The following is a 22,902-nucleotide window of genomic DNA, read 5'->3' on the forward strand; positions in this document are numbered from 1 at the left end:
TGTATTGGTTAAATTTACGAGTTGGAGATAAGCAGACTTGAACCATTGATGTCTACCATAGGGTAAACATAGACTACACAACTTACAACTTTCATCACATTATGCTCTCCAAAAAGCAAAGATAAAAAAATAAAATAAACAATAATAAAACTTATTTTAGTCATATTGGGGTTTTTTGTTTAATAAATTCATTTTTCATCCAATTGGCATAAAATTAAGATACTTTAATTTAGATTTAAGATAAGAGTTAGACAAATTTTTAACAAATAATGTGGTTTTATTTTATATGATAAATTGAGTTTATGTATCATAACAAAGTTAAAGGTTGAACAAAAAATAAGAAAGTAATTCATTTTCCGTTAAATTGAAAGTTAAAATATTTTACTTTTTCATTAGGATAAAATTATCCTAAAAAATAATAAATTAAAAAAAAATCTAAAATATCTTAAATCTTTAAACAAGTCGTCTCATTTTTAAAATTTAATGCAACATGAACAAACAACATGTTTGACTCTTGGAAAGTACAAAAAAAATAATTCTCTTATATATAATTTTATAATAAAAAGTAGGAAAGAAAATTAAATATAATTAAAATTAATTAAAAATTTATAAATTATTTAATTTGTATATAAAATGTAAAATCAAACATACCCTATATGCTCCAACAACCTCCTGTGAAAGCATTTTGGATTATATTTGGGACAAAAATACTAGAGTGGTGTACATCAAATATATATATATATATAAACTCCCAGGACTGAATGAAGACATGGTAGAAGACAATCTAGAGCACACCTTCTGGGAACTCACAGAGCTGCAGATAGCCAGAAAATTAGGATCCCATGTTTATCCCATCAAAATTTCTGATTTTTTTTTTCTTTTCTGACAACTATCATCAGTTTCAAAGGTGACCAGAAAATTATTGATACTTTTGAGAATATATGTACAAACAAACTTGGTGTTCTGAGAAATGATATAACAATAGAGATACCACAGGTTTATGCTACCAGTTCTGGAATATATCAGGCATCCACCTGCACAAATTCAAGGGCATTTGCATCAGGGTCCCGTGTGAAGATTGCTGGCCTACCAGACTTGCTAAGTGTGTAGAGAATACCTGCAAAACAAAACCATTCCCCTTCAGCAATTGGGATAAAGAAGGATGAACTGGAGAATAAGGAAACAAAACTTACCAGCCTCATCCAGGATCTCTTTCAGCTTAGACACGTCCCGGATTGCAATACAAGCATGCCGATCTCGTCCCCCATGCTCTGGTCTTCCGGTTAAGGGATCTGGATTGGGAAGCTCCATCAAATGAATCATTTCAGAACCCACCCACAGCCAGGCTCCCCTGTAGGGAAGCTTGTCATTTGGTCTCGCCTCATTTACAGGAAAACCTGGTTTATAGTTAAAATATCAGAATTTTTTTTCTGTGAAACGAATCAGAATGTGGCAAACTTTAGAATGGAAAGCACTAACATACCCAGAAGATTATGGTAAAAATCAAACGATCGTTCAAGGTTCTCGCATAATATTCCAACATGGTGAAGGCTGACAATCCCAATATCTGCATAACATCAGCAAATAAAAATTTTTTGGGATGGGAAGAAATACTAATGTGATTTGTCAAAGTGGCTCATGCAATAATAAGAGCAGAGCCTTTTACTCCTTTCTTCCTTAGGCTATTATTCATATCAAATAGGCTTCTACTTCAGTTTAAGTTCCACAACATTCAGTTATCTATTATGAAAAAGAAGCACATTGAGAAGAAGTTTCCCACATGCTGGAGTCAGCAAAGAAACTCTCCCTCTTATCAATGGTGGCCAATATTTTGCCTAAATAACCAGAACCAATGCACATCATACAGAGGATTAAATGCAGGCCACAGCGGTAGCATGTAACCAGACACATTACTACATAAAAATCTTGTCTGACTTAATTGAACTCCACAAGTATATAAAATCATTACTGTTTGTTTGGGCTTGAATTATAGTAGGATATTCAAAAGGAAAATATGAAAAGAGACTGGTATTTGTTTGTTTAAACTGCATTACGTTAAACTGGCTCACCTATAGGGACAGATACTGGTGGTTGTCTTTGAAGATTCATAAGCCCTACAATATCTTAATTCTACACTCAATTATGTATCCTCAAAAGAATTCCAAGTATATGGTGTTGGGAAGGTTCATATGACTCCATCTTTAGCCCTCCTTCTGACTCATGGTATCTTTAGTCATTGCATACCCTAGTTGGAAAGTCACTGACTTTACATGGCATGCCTATAAATGGGAATCTTACTTATTGGCTCATGTGGCATGCCAATGAGACACAATACTATATATGCAGATTATGGAGACCAAACTGATGCTCCTTGATAAAGCTACTTTGAAGCTTATTCAAATCTTCACTTAATAACATATGAGGATACAGCTCAGCAGTATTCCAAACAACACTAATGCACGTTAAGGTGTTGTTTCAACCTTGAATGCTTCTTCGGGCTCAATGAGTTTTCATGATGTCTTACTAAGCTAATCTAATGTAAATGAATAAGAAGAGTACCATTCTTTTGGTCAGTACTAATGGCTTCTTTCACCATTACATCTCCTTCAACAGACATCTTAGCTGTAGTAATTAGACGATGCCCATGAGTTGGGCCATTCCTCACAGTCAGCTGATTTCTGTTTGATAGCAGGTTTCTAGATATGGTGTTCAAACTGAAACGGTTCACCTGCATATGGGAAAAAGGGGAAAACATGAATCTCTTTATCCAATAACCTCTATAAAACCCAGATCAGATTGAGATCCAGAGAGTAGCCAAGCAAGCTACCCCACTAGTCAATAAAAAACTTGCCCTGGAAAACATAGTAATGGTTCACCAACATAACTGGATTGTTTGCATAAGCTTCACAGCAAATTCCTGAAGTTGAATTTTTTTTAAATTTGTCGTATAGAACTTTCATATTGCAGGTTATCCACATCTAAACAATAGGAAAATACAGTACCCCAGGGCTGCAGGATTAATTTTCGGAAATTTTAAGCCCTAAACCATGATAACATTGGACTTTGGAAGCCCAATGATCTTTCAGGCCCTTCTGAGTTCTGCTCTATTTGCATTGCTCTGTTTTCGTCTAGCATGTTTTCTTCTTGTTATTATGCTTGTATTTGTCAATGAAAGCATTTCAAGACAAGCAAACTTCAAATGGATATTACCGGGACTTGTATTGTGGATTAATCAGACTCAAATTACCAGATCCATATCACTTGGCCAAGCAAGGATTGAATAAAGAACTCCTGTTAGGCACCCCAATATCAATAACAAGATACACCAATTTGTTGCAATTTGCAGAAATTATTCAAACTGAATAAACCTCACTGGAGTGCCCCACTCAATTGCTGACATCAAAGAATGAAAAGACAAGAAATTGAAATAATAGATTTTCCATCATCTACCCAATTGAGCCTAAAATTGGAATATCAATGGGTTTTTCTTCTCAAACAAGAACAAGATAATGGGATCCAAATCGATCTTTCACTTTATTCCTTGTTTTCTCCGCAACCAAACAGAGCAGTATAGAAAAGGGAAATTCATATAAAGTTCAGGTTCATGATCTACTTCAACCAAATTCCTTGACTGACCAATAAATTTATCAGGGATCAACCCACCAAACCAATTTGATTTAAAAACCAAAACGATCAGACAACCCATTACTCTGCAGTCTGCGTTCAGCAGATACCTCCACAACAACAATCAAGCACTTTTCACATTATCGTTACCCAAACACAATTAGGAATTCCCAACAGAAATTCAAATTCTTTGAAACCGAAGCTAAGACCACCACAAAAATAAAAAATAAATAAATAAATAAAAGCAACCCCAAAATTTATAAATTCTGCAGAAAATACAAAAATAATTTATTGGGTTCTTCATCATCATCACCAAATACAATCGACAACACACAACTGTGATTCAAATTCTTTGAAACCCAACTCAAAATCACTACACCAAATCACAAGACACCAACAGAAACTCAAAAATCTTGACGAAAGCACTACACCCTCTTATTGGATTGATGCAAATAACAGTAACGATAACCGAAAAGATTACCTTGTGTTGCAGAGGAGAAGTGGGGTATGGATTCAGAAGAGAAGCCATGGAAGAGCAGTGGCTCATCTGGACCCTGAAATCTGCTATACTCCCAAAACCCACAATTGAAATGGCTACACCTGAACCACTCCTTCATTGTTTGTGGCTCAAAATTCACAAATCAACCTGGCCACGGTTCCACCAGCACCCTAGGGGTGGAAATGTAAAATACAAAAAGATCCTTGACAGGTCTGAAATAAGATAAGAGTTATGTGGCACCAACATAAAAACTGGAATTCATCCAAAAAAATCCGTCAAAATAACTAAGAAAATACCCAAGTTTTAATAACATTTCCTCCATCTTAGTCTGCAATAAATTTTGGTAGATCTATCACATTTTTCTTATGTTCATATTCTTACTCTACATTATTTCTTCAACGTTGACCAAATAATTGAAAAGTATTATTCGATATTAACCTTAAAAATCATGTCCATATTAACTTGCAAAAGAGTATAACCAACATTGACTATATTATTAAAATGTATTATTTGACACAGACCTTAAAAATCATATGTCTATATTGATTTGAAAACTAGTATAACGGTTGACATTTAATGATTTTCTCATTCAATATTCTTTTTAATATTTACCTTTTTTGTTTGGTGAGTTGTCAACCATCAATGGAACAAACTAAAATGAAGAAAGTCCATGAAATCATGTATGAACGTGTTGATTTTTCTCCATTTGGGTCAAATGTAAATATGTCATTTGTCTGTATTAGATAAAATGTAGAATAATATGAAAACAAACGTCACTTGAATGTATATTAGGTGAGAATGTGGCTTCTTGGAAGATTAAGAATATAACAAACAATTATGATGAAATTAAGACAACAACTTGAGAATTATTATATGCCATATATACACAGAGTATATCAATTGCTGTAAATTAAATTACTATTTGATAATCAAATGATATAATAATCTAATTTGTCTATAATTACGTGTTTATTTTGATATTTCAAAAAGTTATGATTTAGAAAGAAAAAAAAGTTTATTAATAGTTGTTGATATTTGAATTTAAAGTTATCGTGTTATGAGTATGTCATGACAAGTGATGGTCTTCAAAAAATCACTTTTATGAGAAGATTTGCTTTAACGTGTTGTTGGCATATTGAATATTGCCTAAACTTTTCGAAGATAAATCATAGCATAGTGTCAAAAAAATTCATAACTTTCCGAAATCTAATCAGGGGTTGAGGAATCTAATCGGGCCTAGTGTGCCATGGTAGTGGCCACTAGGCCATGAACCACCCCACCATGTCAAGTGTAGGAGATGATTTGATGGCCTTAAATTGAAGATTGATCCAAAATATTGTTCGGTTGATTTAGGTAGATAATTAAGAGGAGTGAGGACCACATGCATGGATGTATTATCATATGCTTTGCAATGAATTAATTTCATGCATTATTGGCCCAAAAACACATGACATTACCTCATTAGTTTACGTGGAAATGACATCATCACTTACATCATTCATTCATCTACATATAACATCACCGTCCACCTCATTAATCTATGTATACATGACATCACCATCTACGTCATTAATTTATGTACACGTAGCATAATCTCATGAATTCATGTTATGCCATCCAATATATTCTTATCCAAAAAAAATTTATAAATTTAACCATGATTTAGAAAGGGGATTCATATTATGGATATAGATATTTCATATTTAATAACTTGTATTAAATGTTATGGATATAGAGCCTTCACTGACTTTTCTTTTATAAATGTTATGGAGCGCCTAAAATATATTAAATAAGCTTCAAAGGGAAGCCGTGGTTGAATTTCAAAGGATTAGAGAATCTAATTTAATCGTTTATGAAGAGTTTTATAAAGTACATATTTAAAGAAAGTTTCTTAGTACAATGATTAGTTTAATTCAACTCTCATAAGTTAAAAACTCATTTTTTTAGAGTTTAATAAGTGTTTGTTTGTTTGATTAATTTTGTTCAAATAGCTTAAAATAATTTTTTTAAAAATATTAATTTTTATAAAAATTATATAAAAAGTTATTTCATGTTAAATGCATTTTTTACATTACTAATATTATTTTTTAAAACTATGATTTTAATTTTAATTTTAATTAATAGTTAAATTCAAAATCACGAGGCTATATGAAATAAGACATATGATTAGTTTTTGAAAAGTCCTAAAAAAAAATGTTAAAAAATGAATTTTTTATATTTAAAAAGAAAAGAAAATATAATTAAAATTAACTAGAGATTTAAATTTAAATTTTATTTTTCATTCATTTTTTCTTCTTTGTTTAATTTATTTCCCTCCTCTTATCCTCGCCAAATTTCCCGAGAAACAAACATAGTGAAAAGGATTGCAAAGGGTGAGAAAAAAACAAAATGGATAATGAATATAAGGAATCTTTTGAGGTGTGAACAGATAAAGAATGGACAAACAACCTAACCCCCAACCTTTGTTTTTTAGTTCAATTTTGCATTTTTATTTGAATATTTATTTTTTATTACTTAAAAAATAATAATTTTCATAAAACATTTTCAATATTCCTTGCTTATTGTTGTTTCCTAAAGAAAATACTAAAGGGAAGTCATGGCTGAATTCTAAAAGACCAGACGATCTGATTAGGGTTTTGACAGTGACGATGGAAAAGAGTGGGAGGCAGATCAAAGGGAAATGAATACTAGGAATCTTTGAGGTGTGAACGGATAAGAATGGAGACAATGGGCACACGTGGTTTTGCTAACCCCAACTTTTGTTTTGTTTGTTTTTTGTTTTTTTAAATATTTTAATTAAAATTCATTTTCATCTGGATTTTTTTAAAGGAATAAAATAAGAAAATGAGGTGTGGTATATGATTAAGAAGGTAGTTTAAGAGATTTATAATCCTTAATTATTTTTAAACATGTTTTTAAATTTAGAAAGATTTTCTTTATTTTAAAAAAATAGAGGATTATTATAAGAAAATTTTCAGATTTTTAAAAATATTTTCTAAAATTTATCAAAACACTTACTATCTATTTGGTAATGGTTTTTTATAACAGTTTTCTATGTTTTATAATAAGGAATTCAACAAAAAAAAATTATTTTTTATAATATCTTTTAGTTATTTTTATTATTTTCACTTGTTTCTTATAATTGTTTTAAAAAATAATTATACAAATATATAAAATAATTAGATATAAAAACTATTTTTTAAAACATGCTTATAAATATTAAAAAGAAGTTAAAAATATTTTAAGTTTTAAATAAATTTATGTTCTACAAAAAAATAAAAAGACAGTTTTCAAAAACAATTCTTTAGAATTATTTTTGAAAATAATTATCAAACAAGTTTTTTAATTTTTTAATAAAATTTTTTAAAAAAATTAAAAAATATTTTCTAAAATCATTATCATTTTATAAATATTTAGTTTTTATATTTTTCTAACAACCATGTTACACTAATTTTTAAAGATTAAAATAATACGTAAAGGAATATTTATGGGGTTTGAAGAACTCAAACCGAAAAGGCGGCTTCTATTAAGTTCTAGTCTTCTATATGAAGTTTTGAATGGGAAAGGAAGAATTTATTTTTTAAAACATCTCAAAAACAATTTTATTATTAATAATAAACACTTGTCTTAAAATATAAAAAATTGGAAGGGCAAGTTCCAAAGGCTTTCCTCGTAGGTTTGAGGGGGAAGGTTCCAGCAGGCTTCGCAATTTCCAACGTTTTGCAAAGCCCCCAGAATCCCAATTCCCGATTTCCCCACACCCCCAATCTCCCCAACCGCGTAAACGCGCTCTCCAAAGTCAAATTCATCGTCAAACCTCCGAACCCTCTCATGACTCACCACCTGAACTCTCTTTCCTTACGCGTTCACACATGCGTACACGCCTTCTCTTTCCCATATATATTTTCCCAGTCCACCTCGTTCATCCTTCAATTTCATACCCACATCAGTTCACACCGCTTTTCCTCATATATTTTCAATTTCAAGCCCATGGAAACTACTTTTCTGCTGGACGACTTCTCCCATTTTTATAGCTTCTTTCAAGATAGTGGTAATAGCATCCCGGACGATAGTGCCGGAGGTGGTGGTAGTGGTGGTGGTGGGAGGAAGAGGAGGAGGGGCGCCGGTGGGGGTTCTGGAGACGAGAGTGGGGCGTTGAAGGAGATTCTCGCTTCGTTGCTGTTGTTGGATGAGGAGGAGAAGTTGGATCAGGGGAAGTGGGCTTTGGATAATCAGAACGAGAGGGCTCTGTTCGAGGAGAATCACAGGAAGAGGGCTCAGGCCATGAATGAGTATCGCGCGGATATGGTTGAGCGGTTTGGTGAAATGGAGGAGAGTGAGAGCTCGAGGGTGAAGCGGGCGCGGCGGTCGGCCTCCGCGGTGGCTGCTGGGGTTGCTGCTGCTGCTGCTTCTTCCGACAATGTGGGCTCGGAGAGTTCGAGCCAGCCGGTGGGGCACCACCGGCGGTTGTGGGTGAAGGACAGGTCCAAGGCCTGGTGGGAGTCGTGTAGCCACCCGGATTTCCCGGAGGAGGAGTTCCGCCGCGCGTTTCGGATGAGTCGAGCGACGTTTGATATGATTTGCGATGAGCTCGACTCGGTTGTCACCAAGAAGGACACAATGCTTCGCCTGGCGATTCCGGTTCGCCAGCGCGTGGCCGTCTGTATATGGAGGTTGGCCACCGGCGAGCCTCTCCGCCTTGTGTCCAAGCGATTCGGATTGGGGATATCCACCTGCCACAAGCTCGTTCTCGAGGTCTGCGCTGCAATAAAGACTGTTCTAATGCCCAAGTTTCTTCAATGGCCCGACGACGAGAAATCGAAGATAGTGAAAGACGAATTCGAATCCATTTCAGGAATTCCCAATGTTGGAGGCTCAATGTACACTACCCATATTCCAATTATCGCCCCTAAGGTCAGTGTTGCCGCTTATTTCAATAAGCGCCACACAGAGAGAAACCAGAAGACTTCATACTCTGTTACAGTTCAAGGGGTTGTTGATCCTAAGGGGGTTTTCACCGATGTTAGCATTGGTTGGCCTGGTTCAATGTCGGATGAAAAGGTTTTGGAGCAGTCCTCTCTTTACCAACGTGCGAATAGCGGATTTTTGAAGGATGTTTGGGTTGTTGGTGGTTCTGGATACCCTCTTCTGGATTGGGTCATGGTGCCTTACACCCACCAGAATCTCACTTGGACCCAGCATGCATTCAATGAGAAAATTGGGGATATCCAGAATGTTGCCAAGGAGGCCTTTGCGAGGTTGAAGAGGAGGTGGTCTTGCCTGCAGAAGAGAACCGAGGTGAAGCTTCTCGACTTGCCCGTGGTTCTTGGGGCCTGTTGTGTATTGCACAACATCTGTCAGATGAGGAATGAGGAAATGGATCCAGCGCTGCAGTTTGACCTTTTCGACGATGAGATGATTCCAGAGAATGGTTTGAGGTCCGCGAGCTCGGCCCAGGCCAGAGACCGCATTGCCCATGATCTATTGCACCATGGCCTTGCAGGGAATGCTTTTCTATAGTTATTAATGTATTGTAGCTTTTATGCTCTGAGTTTCTCATTCTTTTTGGCTACCAATATTAGAGATAGTCATGATGCAGAATAAAAAGCATATTTCATTTGTCCATGTATTGTTTTGGAAGATTCATTTTCCTCTCCTAACAGATAGATGAATAGTTTCCATTTCCATTAATCGAAGCAGTCCACACATCTTGTAATACTACTTCAATTAAGAGCTTAGAAATGAATGAAATCATAATTTAGAACATCCCTTTCCTAAAAGAGGTTCCTGATCTGGATGTCAAGATTGTTGTTGCAGTTGGGAATTATTGAAGCCCTCCTGAATTTTCCCTTATTGTTCTTGAACTTTGACTTAGCTATATGTTAGGTTGTTGGGTCAATGCTCATGGCAGATATTCAAATAATGGCATGGAAGTTGTTAAGGCCTGCGATGGAAGTTTCAAAATTGACTCAAGACTTATCTGTGCAATGAGGAATGTCGGTGTGGTACAAGGCCGAATCTCTCATTAGAAATATATTTCGGAGGGGGAAAGTCAAATCTCCATGTAGGATTTGGGCAGAAAAGCTTTCCAACTGCTCTTGGATATGGTCCTTGAATTGAAACAGGGGTTTGGGTGGGGACAAGAGAAGTGCGGAGGACCCAACCCATATTTGCATAAGCTTACCTCCATTGGGATGCAGAGTCTTCGTTCTTTTCCTTTCTGTCCAAGGCTCTAGATTCCACAGAAGAGTACTTTCTCACATTCTTCTCTTCTACACCCATTATGAGCTGTAAGCCTAAATAACATACAGGGGATTCATGACTTGCTTAGGTTGTGTTTTGTGGGGGCACAGTGGTTTAGGATCCAATGGTTTGGTTCGTGGTCGAGCCCAACAACTCCCTTGTCAAGCTAAAGAAGGCTGGGCGGTTCGCCTCAGCTTTCCCTTCGAACACCAACAATTGACATTGTCTGCGGGAACAAACAGACTTCATAAAACCACCAACGCCAACATGTTCATTTGATTTCAGTGAACTAGTTTCTTTATATTTCACAAATCTTTTGAACATGACTATGTGTTTATGGGCTTGAGATGTAGCTCATTGCTAATGCTTTATAACAGTAGATTGGAAGTTCTAAAATTCACACCACAAAACCCAAAGAATATATTTCTATATTTTTGTAAAAATAACCAATTGCTACTAAATATACCTCTTTTGTTTTTTATTTTTCCATTAAAAGACTAATCAATATGTCAATATTTTCCCTTCTTCTGACTTTTTCTTCAAATATTATAAAAGGGATAAGGTCAAAATCAATAACCTTGAAATGTTGGTCCCCAGCAATCCTACGTGTACATCCTGCATGCACAGCTAGATGACACATCAGCTGTAGGACCCAACCAATATAGAACAGCCATGTGTCCAGAGGGAGACTCATCATCTGAGCATTGCTTCGCTGTCACGATCACCAAAATTCACAAACCAGAGAGAGAGGAGAGAGAAGAGAGAAGAGAGAAGAGAGAAGAGGCTATGGAGAATCACGGAGAAGATGGCAGAGGCAAGGGCTTGAAAGAGGGGAAAGGAGAAGAAGAGGAGGTGATGGGTTCGAGCTTGACAATGGAGAGGGTGGCTGCAGCCAAGCAGTTCATCGAGAGCCACTACAAAGCCCATATGAAGCTCATTCAGGAACGCAAGCAAAGGTCCCTTTCATTTCCCATTTTTCCATGATCCCATTTGCCCCATTAATCTTAATGTTATGAAATTTTGAATCCTTCCACAGGTGGGGTTGAATAGGCCTTTGACAGGTTTCCGCTTTTCTCTTCCTTTCCTGCATTTTCTCAGTGGCCAAACAGACCTTTTAATTTAATCTGATTTCGACCCTTTTATCAGATTGCTTGGTTGTGTTTAATTTTGGTCAATGTGGCTTATTTGTGGTTATTGGAATCAGACCTCTAATCAGAGATGAAAAATATGTAAACTTTGAGTGAAGCTGATTAATTTGAGAATATTTTAGGTGTGGAATCGTCAAATTGTAAGGAATGTGATTACATTATGTGTTCATTTGTATTGCAAGAAAACCGAAAAAATGCAAAATGTAATGTACTTGCCTTGTACTTCAAAATCTCAAGGTACTTATGGGGCATAACATCTGAGATATGCCGAGAAAAGCCAGTGCCACTACAGAAGATTGAGAATTGAACGAACTTTCTGTTTCTTTTTGATGTTTCAATTTGTATACATTTTTTTTATTTCAATTTGTATACATTCTAGAAACACTTGCAAGGCATCTGGTCAATCCCTGATTAGATGTATATGATTATCATTGTGTAGCATAAAAAGTTTTATTAGAAATCCTTACAACATTTCCTAGCTACTTAAATTTTCTTCTGCCTCAACTTAACTGTCTTCTTTTCTGGGCCTACATGGTGTTTTATTTGATAACCAATTCAGTTGTGTTGGTTCACACACTAGTGCTATGCTTTAAGCTTACAATACTCCCATATGTTGAAATGTTATGTTTTCATCAAGGTAACTTTAATTATTTGAAAATTAGTATTGATCAGGGATTGGAGTTTCAAGCATTTGGTTTTAGTACTCTTCCTGACAAGATTGAATGAATTGCAGGCGCTCGGTGCTGGAAAGAAGGTTAGCATCTTCAGATGTACCAGAAGAGGAACAAATCAATATAATTAAGGACTTGGAGCGCAAAGAGACAGAATATATGCGACTTAAACGGCACAAAATTTGTGTTGATGATTTTGAGAACCTAACTATTATAGGGAGAGGGGCTTTTGGAGAGGTTAGACATACGCATATTGTATTTAAAGTTGAGAATTTTTTTTTCCAATATATGAGCAGTTTGTACAAGTTTAGAAAAGAATCGTGAGAAAACTTTGGTGAAATTTGGAAACACGAGAAAATGGTTATAACACAGTTAAGCCTGTTACCTGATATAGTCAGTCCTATAAGAGTATCCCATGGAATAGCAGTAAATCTTTTACCTGCTTGAAAGAAACATGGTTTTCTCCTGCTTTCCAAGTGCTGCATGGAATAGAAATGGGGCAATTTTTCATTACTTTTTATTCTTTTCCTCCAATGTTTGGCATGCCAAGGGTGATAAAATTGAGGCATTTGATTTAAGCACGAATACAGGATATAGAAATTAGACCAATAATAACTTGCCAACATAGAGGAAGCTCAAAGGCAGTGAGGGAGAAGCTGGTACGCTGATAGCATAAGACCCTGTTTGGGATTTATTTCTGAAAATATGGTGATCCGCTACTATTCTCCTATGATTTCAACCTGGTTCTATATGCAAAACTACTGCAAGTTAGAAAACCTAGGATATTGTTGAAGACTTCTAAGGGTGTGGAAAGAGACATCCCTGGAGCTGGTCAATGATATACACATTAATCTTATCAAGAAGATCTGCTAAGAGTCCCAATCCTTTTGTTTGGTGAATCCATCTTTTGGAGACAATTGAGAGCTGTGATAGAAGATGCTCCATACAGTCTCTCCCACCAATCATAGAGATTACAATGAAAAATTAGGCCATGTATCAAATTGGTCGGCATGTGATCACGGTCCTGAATCTTACGTTATATGTGTGAGTTTGCATAAAGAACGATATCAGTAGCAGATACCTTTCAGAAGCACATCATTACACCAGTTTCAATCTAGAGTCTAGTCAACTGTACAGCTCTTGTTGAGCTTGGATATATGCTTCAACAGGAGTTGTTCCTATATGGTTTTAGCCTACCAATTCAACCTTGGTTCTCCATATCCTGTGTCAATGCCTCCCATTAATTGTATGGTTTTAGCCCAAAATGCCAAGACCATTTTGTGGTTTAGCACCTAAAGATGACAAAAATATTGGTGAAAGGCATTGAGTGGGATGCTAAATTAGGAAATCCCATTAATTTAGGTTTTCCTTCATCTGTATATGTCTCCTCTCGTAAATGACGCTAATCTCTTCTAAAATCTTGGCACTTGGATCCTCAAGTAAAAAGGCATTCTTTCAACATGCATAATGGGTGACAGGAGTATGTTGCTGATGGGTGCACTATGTCAACATTATAACATTAATCTTCCATCAGGCAGGCCTTTTTTTGGTTCATCACTTATCCCCGACAGTTAGCCCTTAGAGCTTAAACCTGACCCTGCCTCACAGTACCTTAGGTGCATCTAGGAGTATTCCACTCAGAGCACAAGTCTGCTTTAGGACGTACCCACTTGCAGCATAAATTTTAACAGGATTTCAAAATTGGCATCTAGCATCCCCCACAGTGTTTACTACCAGGTTCCCTGAGTTCATGCTTTTCTTAAATGTGACTTTTTTTGCCTCATAATTGTTTTTGATTGGAATGCATTGGTTATTCAAGCTGTATGTGCTTTCTTCCAGCTTCATTTATGGTTTTTGCTACTTATTGGCACGTGGGAGATTATTCAGGTGCCTATACATTATTGTTCTACAGGTCCGATTGTGTCGGGAGAGGTTATCTGGCAATATTTATGCCATGAAAAAGCTAAAGAAGTCGGAAATGCTAAGCAGGGGACAGGTGAGAGATTGGACATTGTTGGTACTCGCTTTTATAGGAGGACTGATTTTGTCTTCAATGGAATACTCTATATCTTTCTGATATGTTTATCTTGACAGGAAACTGGAAATAGAAATAAGCTATAGTGCCTTTAATTTTTTTTAATCAAAATGACATCTATTCATCTTTCTTCTTGCTGACCTCTGAATTCTTTTAATAAACATCTTTCTCTAGAACAAACCAAATTATATTAAAATGAGAAAAAACATATAAGGAAGAAGGATGAGAAATTCTTCAGAAATGAGAGGAGAAATTTGTCTTGATTTCTCTATTTTATTTTTATAATTCTTTCTTAATTTGTTTGCAGATAAACGTTAGGCCATAAAAAGTATGCACTATTGGCTTATATGTGTTTTACAATTTTGACCATAGAAAATATTAACAGTGACTGTGAGATCTATATCTTTCAGTGGGTACTTTTTACTTCATCAATGATCTGTGGTTACAAAATCTTCATACACAATCTTCATTACATTTGCAAGTTGCGAATGTTCAAATTTTATTCTTTGTGGTGATCTGAATGTTCCCTTTTTAATAGTTAGTCAAAGTTTACAGGAAATCCTAGTTCCATTAATCATAATAAGTTTGTTACTCAGGAAACTCAGTTTCTTTGCAATGTCTTTCATGATGTATTATGAATTTAAGACACAGATATTAATCTGTAATTGACAATATTATTGCCTTTCTTTCTGCATTTTTTTTTTTGTTATTACCTCCCTGGACACACTGAAGTTGAGGTCCCATGGTTTAAGTTGTTTGCTGGGACTTGTTGGAGTTGAAGACCTTTTTAGGAGTAAATGCCAAGCTAAAACTATGAAAATGGCTTAGAATTCAAAGGTTTTGGGATGGCTAGGATTAAGGCAGAATGTGTAGCATGTGGTATGTATAAAGCAAGAGTGAAAGTTCAGGAATGGTGGAGATTTTTGACTAGGAAATAGCTAACAGTTTATATTGGTCATTCATATTATGGAAGATATCGAAGAGGACACTTATTATAGAATTACTGCTGGAAGGATGAAGAAAATAGTTCTGGAGTCTTTGAGTGATTGCTCAAAGAAAGCCAATTTAAATGGTTATAAGGCTTTCCATGCTTTATGAATAATGTTAGTCCAAAAAATATTTTCATAAATGGGTATCACCAAACTGTGTATGTTGAGATGGATGAGTGGTAAGACTACAAAAGGTAAAACTAGAAATGATTGCTTTTGATAGAAGTTTGTAGTGTCAGTTGAAAAGATAAGTTAGGAGAAATCCATCATACAGGTTTTGGCAATGTGTAATAAAGCTTTAATGACTTTGCCATTAAGGAGTGAACGGTTTAAGGTGCCATCAGGATCAGGGGAGGGCCAAAAGATCATGGATTGAGACTCTGGAAAAAGACTGATAGCTGACTTAAAGTTGTTGCTTTAAATAGAGCAGGATGGTGGAAAAAGGATTTATCAAGCTGTGATGCTTAATTATTGGCTTTTGAATTACCAACAATAAACTGTTGTGTTTGTTCCTCTTGGTACCGCTGGACAAATTATCAACCTAGTGCAGGAGCGAATATATCCAGAAAAGATTGCCTTTTTATTTTCTTGTCAACTTAGAAGTCGGTTTTTCTTTTCCTTATATGTCTGTTTCAAAACCATAAAGAGGATGTATCTATTCTGGCTTATTTAAGTATTATAAGATCAATCTCATGCCATCTAACCTTGAATAGTAGCGAATTCAGTGTTTAAGCAGCTATGTTAGGCAACAACTATGGTTACTTTTTCTATTGATCTTGTTATCTTTTCAGGGTATACTATTTATATAGATCTTACCAATCGTCTTTGCATATTTTATGTAGTATCATTATCATCTTTACACTCATCAATTGCCTTTTTACAACATAGGTGGAACATGTTAGAGCTGAAAGGAATTTGCTTGCAGAAGTTGACAGCCATTTCATTGTAAAACTTTATTATTCTTTTCAAGATGATGAGTACTTGTACTTAATTATGGAATATCTGCCTGGTGGTGACATGATGACTTTGCTGATGAGAGAAGAGACTTTAACTGAAACTGTGGCTAAGTTTTACGTAGCTCAGAGTGTCCTGGCCATAGAGTCCATTCATAAACATAACTACATTCACAGGTTGGTCTTCTACATCAGTGACACATTAACTTACTAAAATATCAGAAACACAAGTATCTTAAAAACATTACATCTTTAACTGGGTCACTAACTTGCCTTTCTCATTTAGTTTACCATGCTTTTTTTGTTTTTTTTTTTACCAGAGATATAAAGCCGGACAACCTTATATTGGACATGAATGGTCACATGAAGCTCTCTGACTTTGGCCTTTGCAAGCCTCTTGACTGTTCAAATCTAGCTGCTATGAATCAACATAGGGCCGTCAATTATGAGCGCCTGAAGGAATCCATGGATGTTGATGAATCCTGTCCAAATTATGAGCATGTGAAACATTGGAAAAGTTCCCTTGAACAACTTCAGCAGTGGCAGAAGAGCAGGAGGACATTGGTATGCAATAATCTCTTTTTCTATCTTACAAATATGGCATTTCATCACATGTTTTCAGATTTCATTCCAAAATATGTACCTGGTCACACATATTAGGACCTCTTTAAGGATTACACTTTGTGGAAGTGAAAACAAATTAGAATTCATCTTTTAGTTAATACCGTTCCTTTTCTTTTCTTTTTCCTTAATTTCCCTTTTTTAAGTTCTTGAGGGAAAAAAAGCACATCTTATGAGTTAGAATTGGTCCTTAAGTTAATAAAGTTTCCATTTTCCCTTCTTAATTTCCCTTTTTAAATTCTTAAGACAAAAAACACATTAGTTAGAAGTGGTCTTTAACTAATAATTTTTTTTTCCTTTTTTGCTCAACTTCTCATTTCAAATGCTTAATGCAAAAGCATCTTCATAAGACAAAATTGCCTAAAATCCATCCACTGCAAAAGTCCTTGGAATTAGATATAGGACTGCCATGTCAACATCATGTTACCATCTGATCACACTTTTAGGTTGATCTTGTCTGCACTTCATAATTTATTTTCTCCGTGTTTAACTTTAGCTGTTTAGATTTTCAAGCACATATTTCCAAATACATTTGGTTTAAAACAAAAAGCACTTTCTTTCTGACAGGCATTCTCCACGGTAGGCACACCAGATTATATTGCTCCAGAAGTCTTACTGAAGAAAGGATATGGCATGGAATGTGATTGGTTAGTCCATTTAAAATGAATGATACTATTTATCTAGGAATACACATTGGTAATGAATCATTATTTTCGTTTCCTTTAACTTGTGTTATTATCTCACCTCCTTTTTTCTTTTTTTTTTTCTGTGCACTGCATCAAGTCGTATTCTTTTGTTATTTTCAATCTATAAACTCATCTGTGAGAGACAGGTAATTCTAAAGGATAAAAAACAATTAGCAAAGTCATGCATCCCTAAAATCTATACACTTGAAGCCAGGACGACCATGATACCATGATGTGGAGATTCAGTTTTTGAACCCCTTCAAATTAAAGTATGGAAGAACACTAGGAGACCTTTGGGCTCAACTCCTTTCCTTCAAATATTCCTTTACTTTTTTAAATGTCTCCCCTGCGAGGCCATTGCACGGCCAAAAGAGTTTTATTTTATTTTATTCACATTAGAGTGAAAAACTCTTTCAATATTTCCTTGTAATTTATTCAACTTCATGTAAGGATCCTTTTTCCAGAAAGAGGCTTCCTTTAGGCTTTACCAAACCATAATAACAAGTAGGAACCTTAAAGTAACATATAGGGACTCAAAAGTCTTTCATGAATCCAATGTTTCTTTCTTTCAAAAAGTTACAGCGATATTTACCTAAAGAAACCTAATAAGAACGTAATGTAATAAGATTAATTAATTGCGAAGCCATGCGTGTTGTGTTTGTGCATCAAGTGAGACTTAAAGAGTGTGTAGTTTTGGCAAGGTCCTCTTGGTTGATGGTATACAAACAGGCTGCACCAATGGGGTGTGTGAGACTATAGTTGATTCAATGGTTTGGTAATTCAAGTTGATTATCTTTTGAATTGGGGAACCAAAGAACATGGTTTTTCCTACATAATCTAATGGCGTGGAAGAAATGTTGAACTTCGTTTTTGAATCTCCAATTTGATTAATGTCATGAGATCTTGAAAGCAGGAGTTACTGATACTAACAAAATAGCAGTCTATTCATACTAAACACACACATAGAGACTCATGATTATGGGGCTCCCTATCTACACTTTACATGTAAATAATCCTTCCTTTCTTCTTGTTGCCAGGTTCTTCTATTCATACTTTTCTATATACAGTATTTCTTGTATTGCATCTTAGAAAAGGGAAATAGCATACCATCAATGATAGAAAGTAAAAAAAGCATGTTGCATCCCTACCGAGTGCCACAATATTCATTCATATTTAACATGTGCTTGAACTTACGATTTTGATTAAATTTATTGGTTATATGTTAGTTATGGTTGGAAGTGTCTTTTCCAGATTGTTATTAGAATTTTTATATGCATTACTTTGTTCTTTATTTTTTATGTTGCTTGGGAGGCTAGCAATTTAGATTCTGCTATTAAGAGGAGTACTTATTGTTTCAGTAAGAGCAAGATAAATTTTATTTTATAAACATTTAAATATAGTAGATATTAGTGACTTTTTTTCCTAAGGCCTCTTTTTAATATATCCTTTTGTTGCATAAAATGAAAGTATTTAGGTTTTTTCACTATGAACGCAATTGTGTTGCACTATCTTTCATGTAGGTTTTTTCACTATTTTTCACTATGCTTGCAGGTGGTCACTAGGTGCAATTATGTATGAGATGCTTGTTGGATATCCCCCATTCTACTCTGATGACCCAATAACAACATGCAGAAAGGTGAGCATCCCCAGTGCTTGTGTTTCATTTGTTCTTTAATCTTTGTTTGTATGTGGTTGGGTTTGGGTGAGTTGTTCCTTTACCCACTCTAGTTTCTCATACGGGCTTCGCTTATATTCTTTAATGAGTTAAAATAGCATATCAAGTGCTTCTAATCAAGACAGCGGCCAAACAAATGGTAAGAATTAACAGTGAGGACATTCAACCTTCGGTTTGGTTTGATGTCACAACCCTCTGTAGATATTGCAGTTTTGACAGTACCTGATTCTTACATGTTTTGATTTTCATTTTTCTTCTTTTTTTCCCCTTCTGTTCTTTCTTCTCATCAGTTATTTTCCAGATTGTGCATTGGAAAAATCACTTAAAATTTCCTGAGGAGGCAAGGTTGACCCCTGAAGCAAAGGATCTGATCTCGAGGATGCTTTCTGATGTGGACCATAGGCTCGGTGCTAATGGGGCAGCAGAAATAAAAGTATGTATTTGTATTGATAACAGTATTTACCTTCTTGTTGAATTAGCAATCTCCCTCATATAAGGCACATTGAACTGTACCAGGCACATCCATGGTTCAAGGATGTTGAATGGGACAAACTCTATGAGATGGAGGCAGCATTTAAACCAGAGGTCAATGGAGAACTTGATACTCAGAATTTTATGAAATTTGATGAGGTAGCGTATTCAACTATTTCTCATTTTGACCTCCAATCGATGCATTTATATTTGTATATGCATTTATTCTAACCAGCTAAAACGTAAAACAAGCAAGATAATATGCTTTCTTCAATGATTGTACTGATTTCTTTTGCCATATATAGAAAAATTTTATTTACCTATGAAAAAAAAATATCCTTCTTCAATGATGGCATATCACTGCATATATTATTGTAAGAACCGATATTTATTAAATGCATTAGGGTGAAATCAAGATGCATCTTTTGCCAAAGCTCTTGTATTTTGAGTATTACATACTACTCCTTTCCAGAGATTGGGTGGTTTTCTTTTTTATTTTTTGAGTTGGGAATGTTTATTCTTATGTTGATGTAATAGATCTTCAAGCCATCAAAACAATTGGATGCCCTAGTTGACAAAATTCAACCCGGAGTCCTCTTTTTGGGAACTGGTTCATGCTAATGCATATGCTGATTGAAACTCTGTGAAGTTTTCTAAATAACTAAATCATGTAATTGCACAAACGAAGGATACTAGTTGTCGAACTTGATTTTTTTTTTTTCTAACTTCATCTCCTCATTTATGTTATCTAGCTCTGTGCTTTTGTCCATTTCTATTAACATATCTAGATATTTTGCTTATGTTCACTATGATGCCTTTCTGATATCTCTGTATTTGAGAAATAAATTTAAGTTGTTCCTTAGGTGGATCCTCCAAAACCAACAAGAACTGGATCTGGAATGTCAAGGAAGGTATGTAATTATTCTGGATTAAAAGAACCTTGTGTTCAAGCATCTTTAATTTATTTTAGATGTTTGTTGGTATCTGAAATGCAAACTAAGTTTATAATTATAACAGTCCCCAATCATGGAACATTAGCTGCATGTGGCAGCTCCAATGAGTTTCTACGCATGGTGGTCAATCATTAGACTTCAATGGAAATGCCTCACAAATGGGAACTTGACCAAATACAATTAAAGTGAGGCTTAATAGTCCATCGTTTTTTCCTGTTAACTTTACTAATGCATCTTTTTTTTTTCTATGATTTCACGGGCAGCTGCTTTTAACTCCCAAAGATCTAAGTTTTGTGGGCTATACATACAAGAATTTTGATGCTATCAAAGCAGCACGCCATTCTTTTGGTATGCGACATTTTTTCTACAAAGAGTTACTTCTTAGTTTCGATTTCTTACTGTTGCATGCTATGCTTCATCAGACAAATCCTCTTAAGATGTTCCTTTTCTTCTTTTATTTTGCATGCATATAGAGTACGTATAAGTAGCTTTGGGTAATTCACTTGGTATATTCCATATCCACAACACATTTAAGACAAGAGTGCACATCTACAAAAGAAATTTGTTTCACTTACATTTGCAGATATGACATAATCTCATGTTTATATTAGTGCCAAGCACCTGTATCTATCTCAATATTGAATATTGCATGGCAGTTCTGCTCATTGAAAGGGTTAACACTAGTCGACAATTGCATTAAGTTACCCTCCAATATAAAAGGAATTTTCCGGCTTTGGGAACATGATCGGTTGCAACCCCTGCTTCCTTCACTGGCATATTCCACACTTCCAGAATGTTACTTGTTCTTCAAACAAACCATTTCCTTTTCTGAAGAGGCTTGAAATTCTCCTATAAGAGAAAATTCAATCAAAGGATGTCTTTAAAGATCAAATATTATTGCTACTTGATAGTTCAGAACTTTGTTATCATCTGTTCCTGTGGCATCTGATGAAGATATTATTTTCTTTTAACCATTGCAGATACAGAGAGGGGTGCACTATCCAAACATTCATCTACCAATTCCATCCTGAGTAACAGATCATGATTCCTTAAGTTTGGTTTTTGTGCATTGCATTGAGCTGGATTTTTGTGATTAATACAATGATTTGCAGGTGATTCTGGAGTGGATTATTCCAATATCCCAGCAGAAAACTCAGAAACACAGATGCATGCATCACCAGGGGATGTCATGTCGCAGTGAAGAACGTCCTGAGCCTGACCATGTAAAGCATCTTCATGACAAATAGACAAACCCCTTGTGGAAACACCCGCTTATTTTTCTGTCAGGTTTTGCCCTAATCTGCACCAGCAATGAAGCTGAATGCTGTATTTTTCAAGACCGAGGAAGTGTACAGTTATATTAGAGGAACTCCATGGATGCCACTTTGATTGGCTGACTGGTGGCAGTATTAATAGATATAATCTATAGTTTTGGTGTCTGAATAGGGAGTCCTGACTACCCAGTTTGGCACTTGGCAGACCTGATTCTGCCTTCCCCTGAGGTGGTTTCGGGCCTTTTCCCTTTTCCATTTCTGCTTTCTTGGGAAACAGCAAAATTCTCTATGACTGCATTAGAGACTGATAACTAACTACTGTGAGGGAAGCCACTGAACACTAGAATTCGAGTTGTCATTTCTGCAGGTTGAAGAATAAGTTCTTCTGATCTTGTATTCAAATCGACTCTTTTCTGTTTATGTATTTATCTCTGCAACTTTGATTGATTATCCCACAAACTCTCTGCCTAATCTCATCTGGGTTTCGTAAACAATCCTTCAATTATACCGATCAAGTCTCGTATCATGGATTAGCTTCCTGACCCTTGGAAACTGGAAAAGTTTGAACTGCTAACCTTCTTGCTGTGGCCTCAAAACTGCAGACTGTTGTGGGACTGATGTTGCTATCCTTAATGAAAATGTTTTTATTTTTTTATTTTTCAAAAATGTTTTCATTATTAGTTCAGCACACAGATTACAGAAATGAAAATTGATTCTTTTAGAAATATTTTTTTTAGGCAAAAAAATTCATGCTTGACAACAGTCTTGGAACAGCATTACCAAATATGTTTCATGTGATTTTAATTTCTCCATTTTAGTTATTATTATTATTATTATTATTGTCATTGTCAAACTAATGAATATTTTTTTATTAAATTTTTAATAAAATCATCATTATTCATCGGTGTTACTGTGATAGATTTATCAATTATTCATTAAAGTTTTGATGAAATTATCGATCATTAATGTTATCATAATTAATATATTAATCATTATATTCATTTTAGACGAAATTATCGATAGTTAATGTTAATCAAAACCAATATATGAATTATTATAT

The 22,902-nt window shown here is 35.1% G+C and overlaps 3 protein-coding genes across 3 annotated transcripts; 2 read left to right on the forward strand and 1 right to left on the reverse strand.

Annotated features, from left to right (window-relative positions):
• Positions 1-821: 821 nt before the first annotated feature.
• LOC117924460 lies at positions 822-4,249 on the reverse strand. The gene is made up of 5 exons (XM_034843065.1): positions 4,106-4,249; positions 2,560-2,728; positions 1,484-1,567; positions 1,194-1,397; positions 822-1,117 (listed from the first exon to the last, which is right to left on the reverse strand). The coding sequence occupies exons 1-5, from the start codon at positions 4,169-4,171 to the stop codon at positions 1,023-1,025; spliced, it is 618 nt and encodes a 205-aa protein (XP_034698956.1). The 5' UTR covers positions 4,172-4,249; the 3' UTR covers positions 822-1,022.
• Positions 4,250-8,021: 3,772 nt separating this feature from the next.
• On the forward strand, positions 8,022-9,814 carry LOC117925473 (protein ALP1-like). The gene has a single exon (XM_034844485.1). The coding sequence runs from the start codon at positions 8,114-8,116 to the stop codon at positions 9,641-9,643; it is 1,530 nt and encodes a 509-aa protein (XP_034700376.1). The 5' UTR covers positions 8,022-8,113; the 3' UTR covers positions 9,644-9,814.
• Positions 9,815-9,985: 171 nt separating this feature from the next.
• On the forward strand, positions 9,986-22,520 carry LOC117925471 (serine/threonine-protein kinase 38-like). The gene is made up of 13 exons (XM_034844484.1): positions 9,986-11,322; positions 12,248-12,422; positions 14,098-14,181; positions 16,098-16,339; positions 16,483-16,726; positions 17,351-17,430; positions 19,021-19,105; positions 19,446-19,577; positions 19,661-19,774; positions 20,479-20,526; positions 20,832-20,916; positions 21,549-21,599; positions 21,681-22,520. Exons 1-13 carry the CDS (start codon positions 11,039-11,041, stop codon positions 21,767-21,769), a joined length of 1,713 nt encoding a protein of 570 aa, XP_034700375.1. The 5' UTR covers positions 9,986-11,038; the 3' UTR covers positions 21,770-22,520.
• The last annotated feature ends 382 nt before the right edge of the window (positions 22,521-22,902 follow it).

This window comes from Vitis riparia, chromosome 11 (assembly GCF_004353265.1).
Source record: "Vitis riparia cultivar Riparia Gloire de Montpellier isolate 1030 chromosome 11, EGFV_Vit.rip_1.0, whole genome shotgun sequence".
Classification (NCBI taxonomy): Eukaryota; Viridiplantae; Streptophyta; class Magnoliopsida; order Vitales; family Vitaceae; genus Vitis; species Vitis riparia.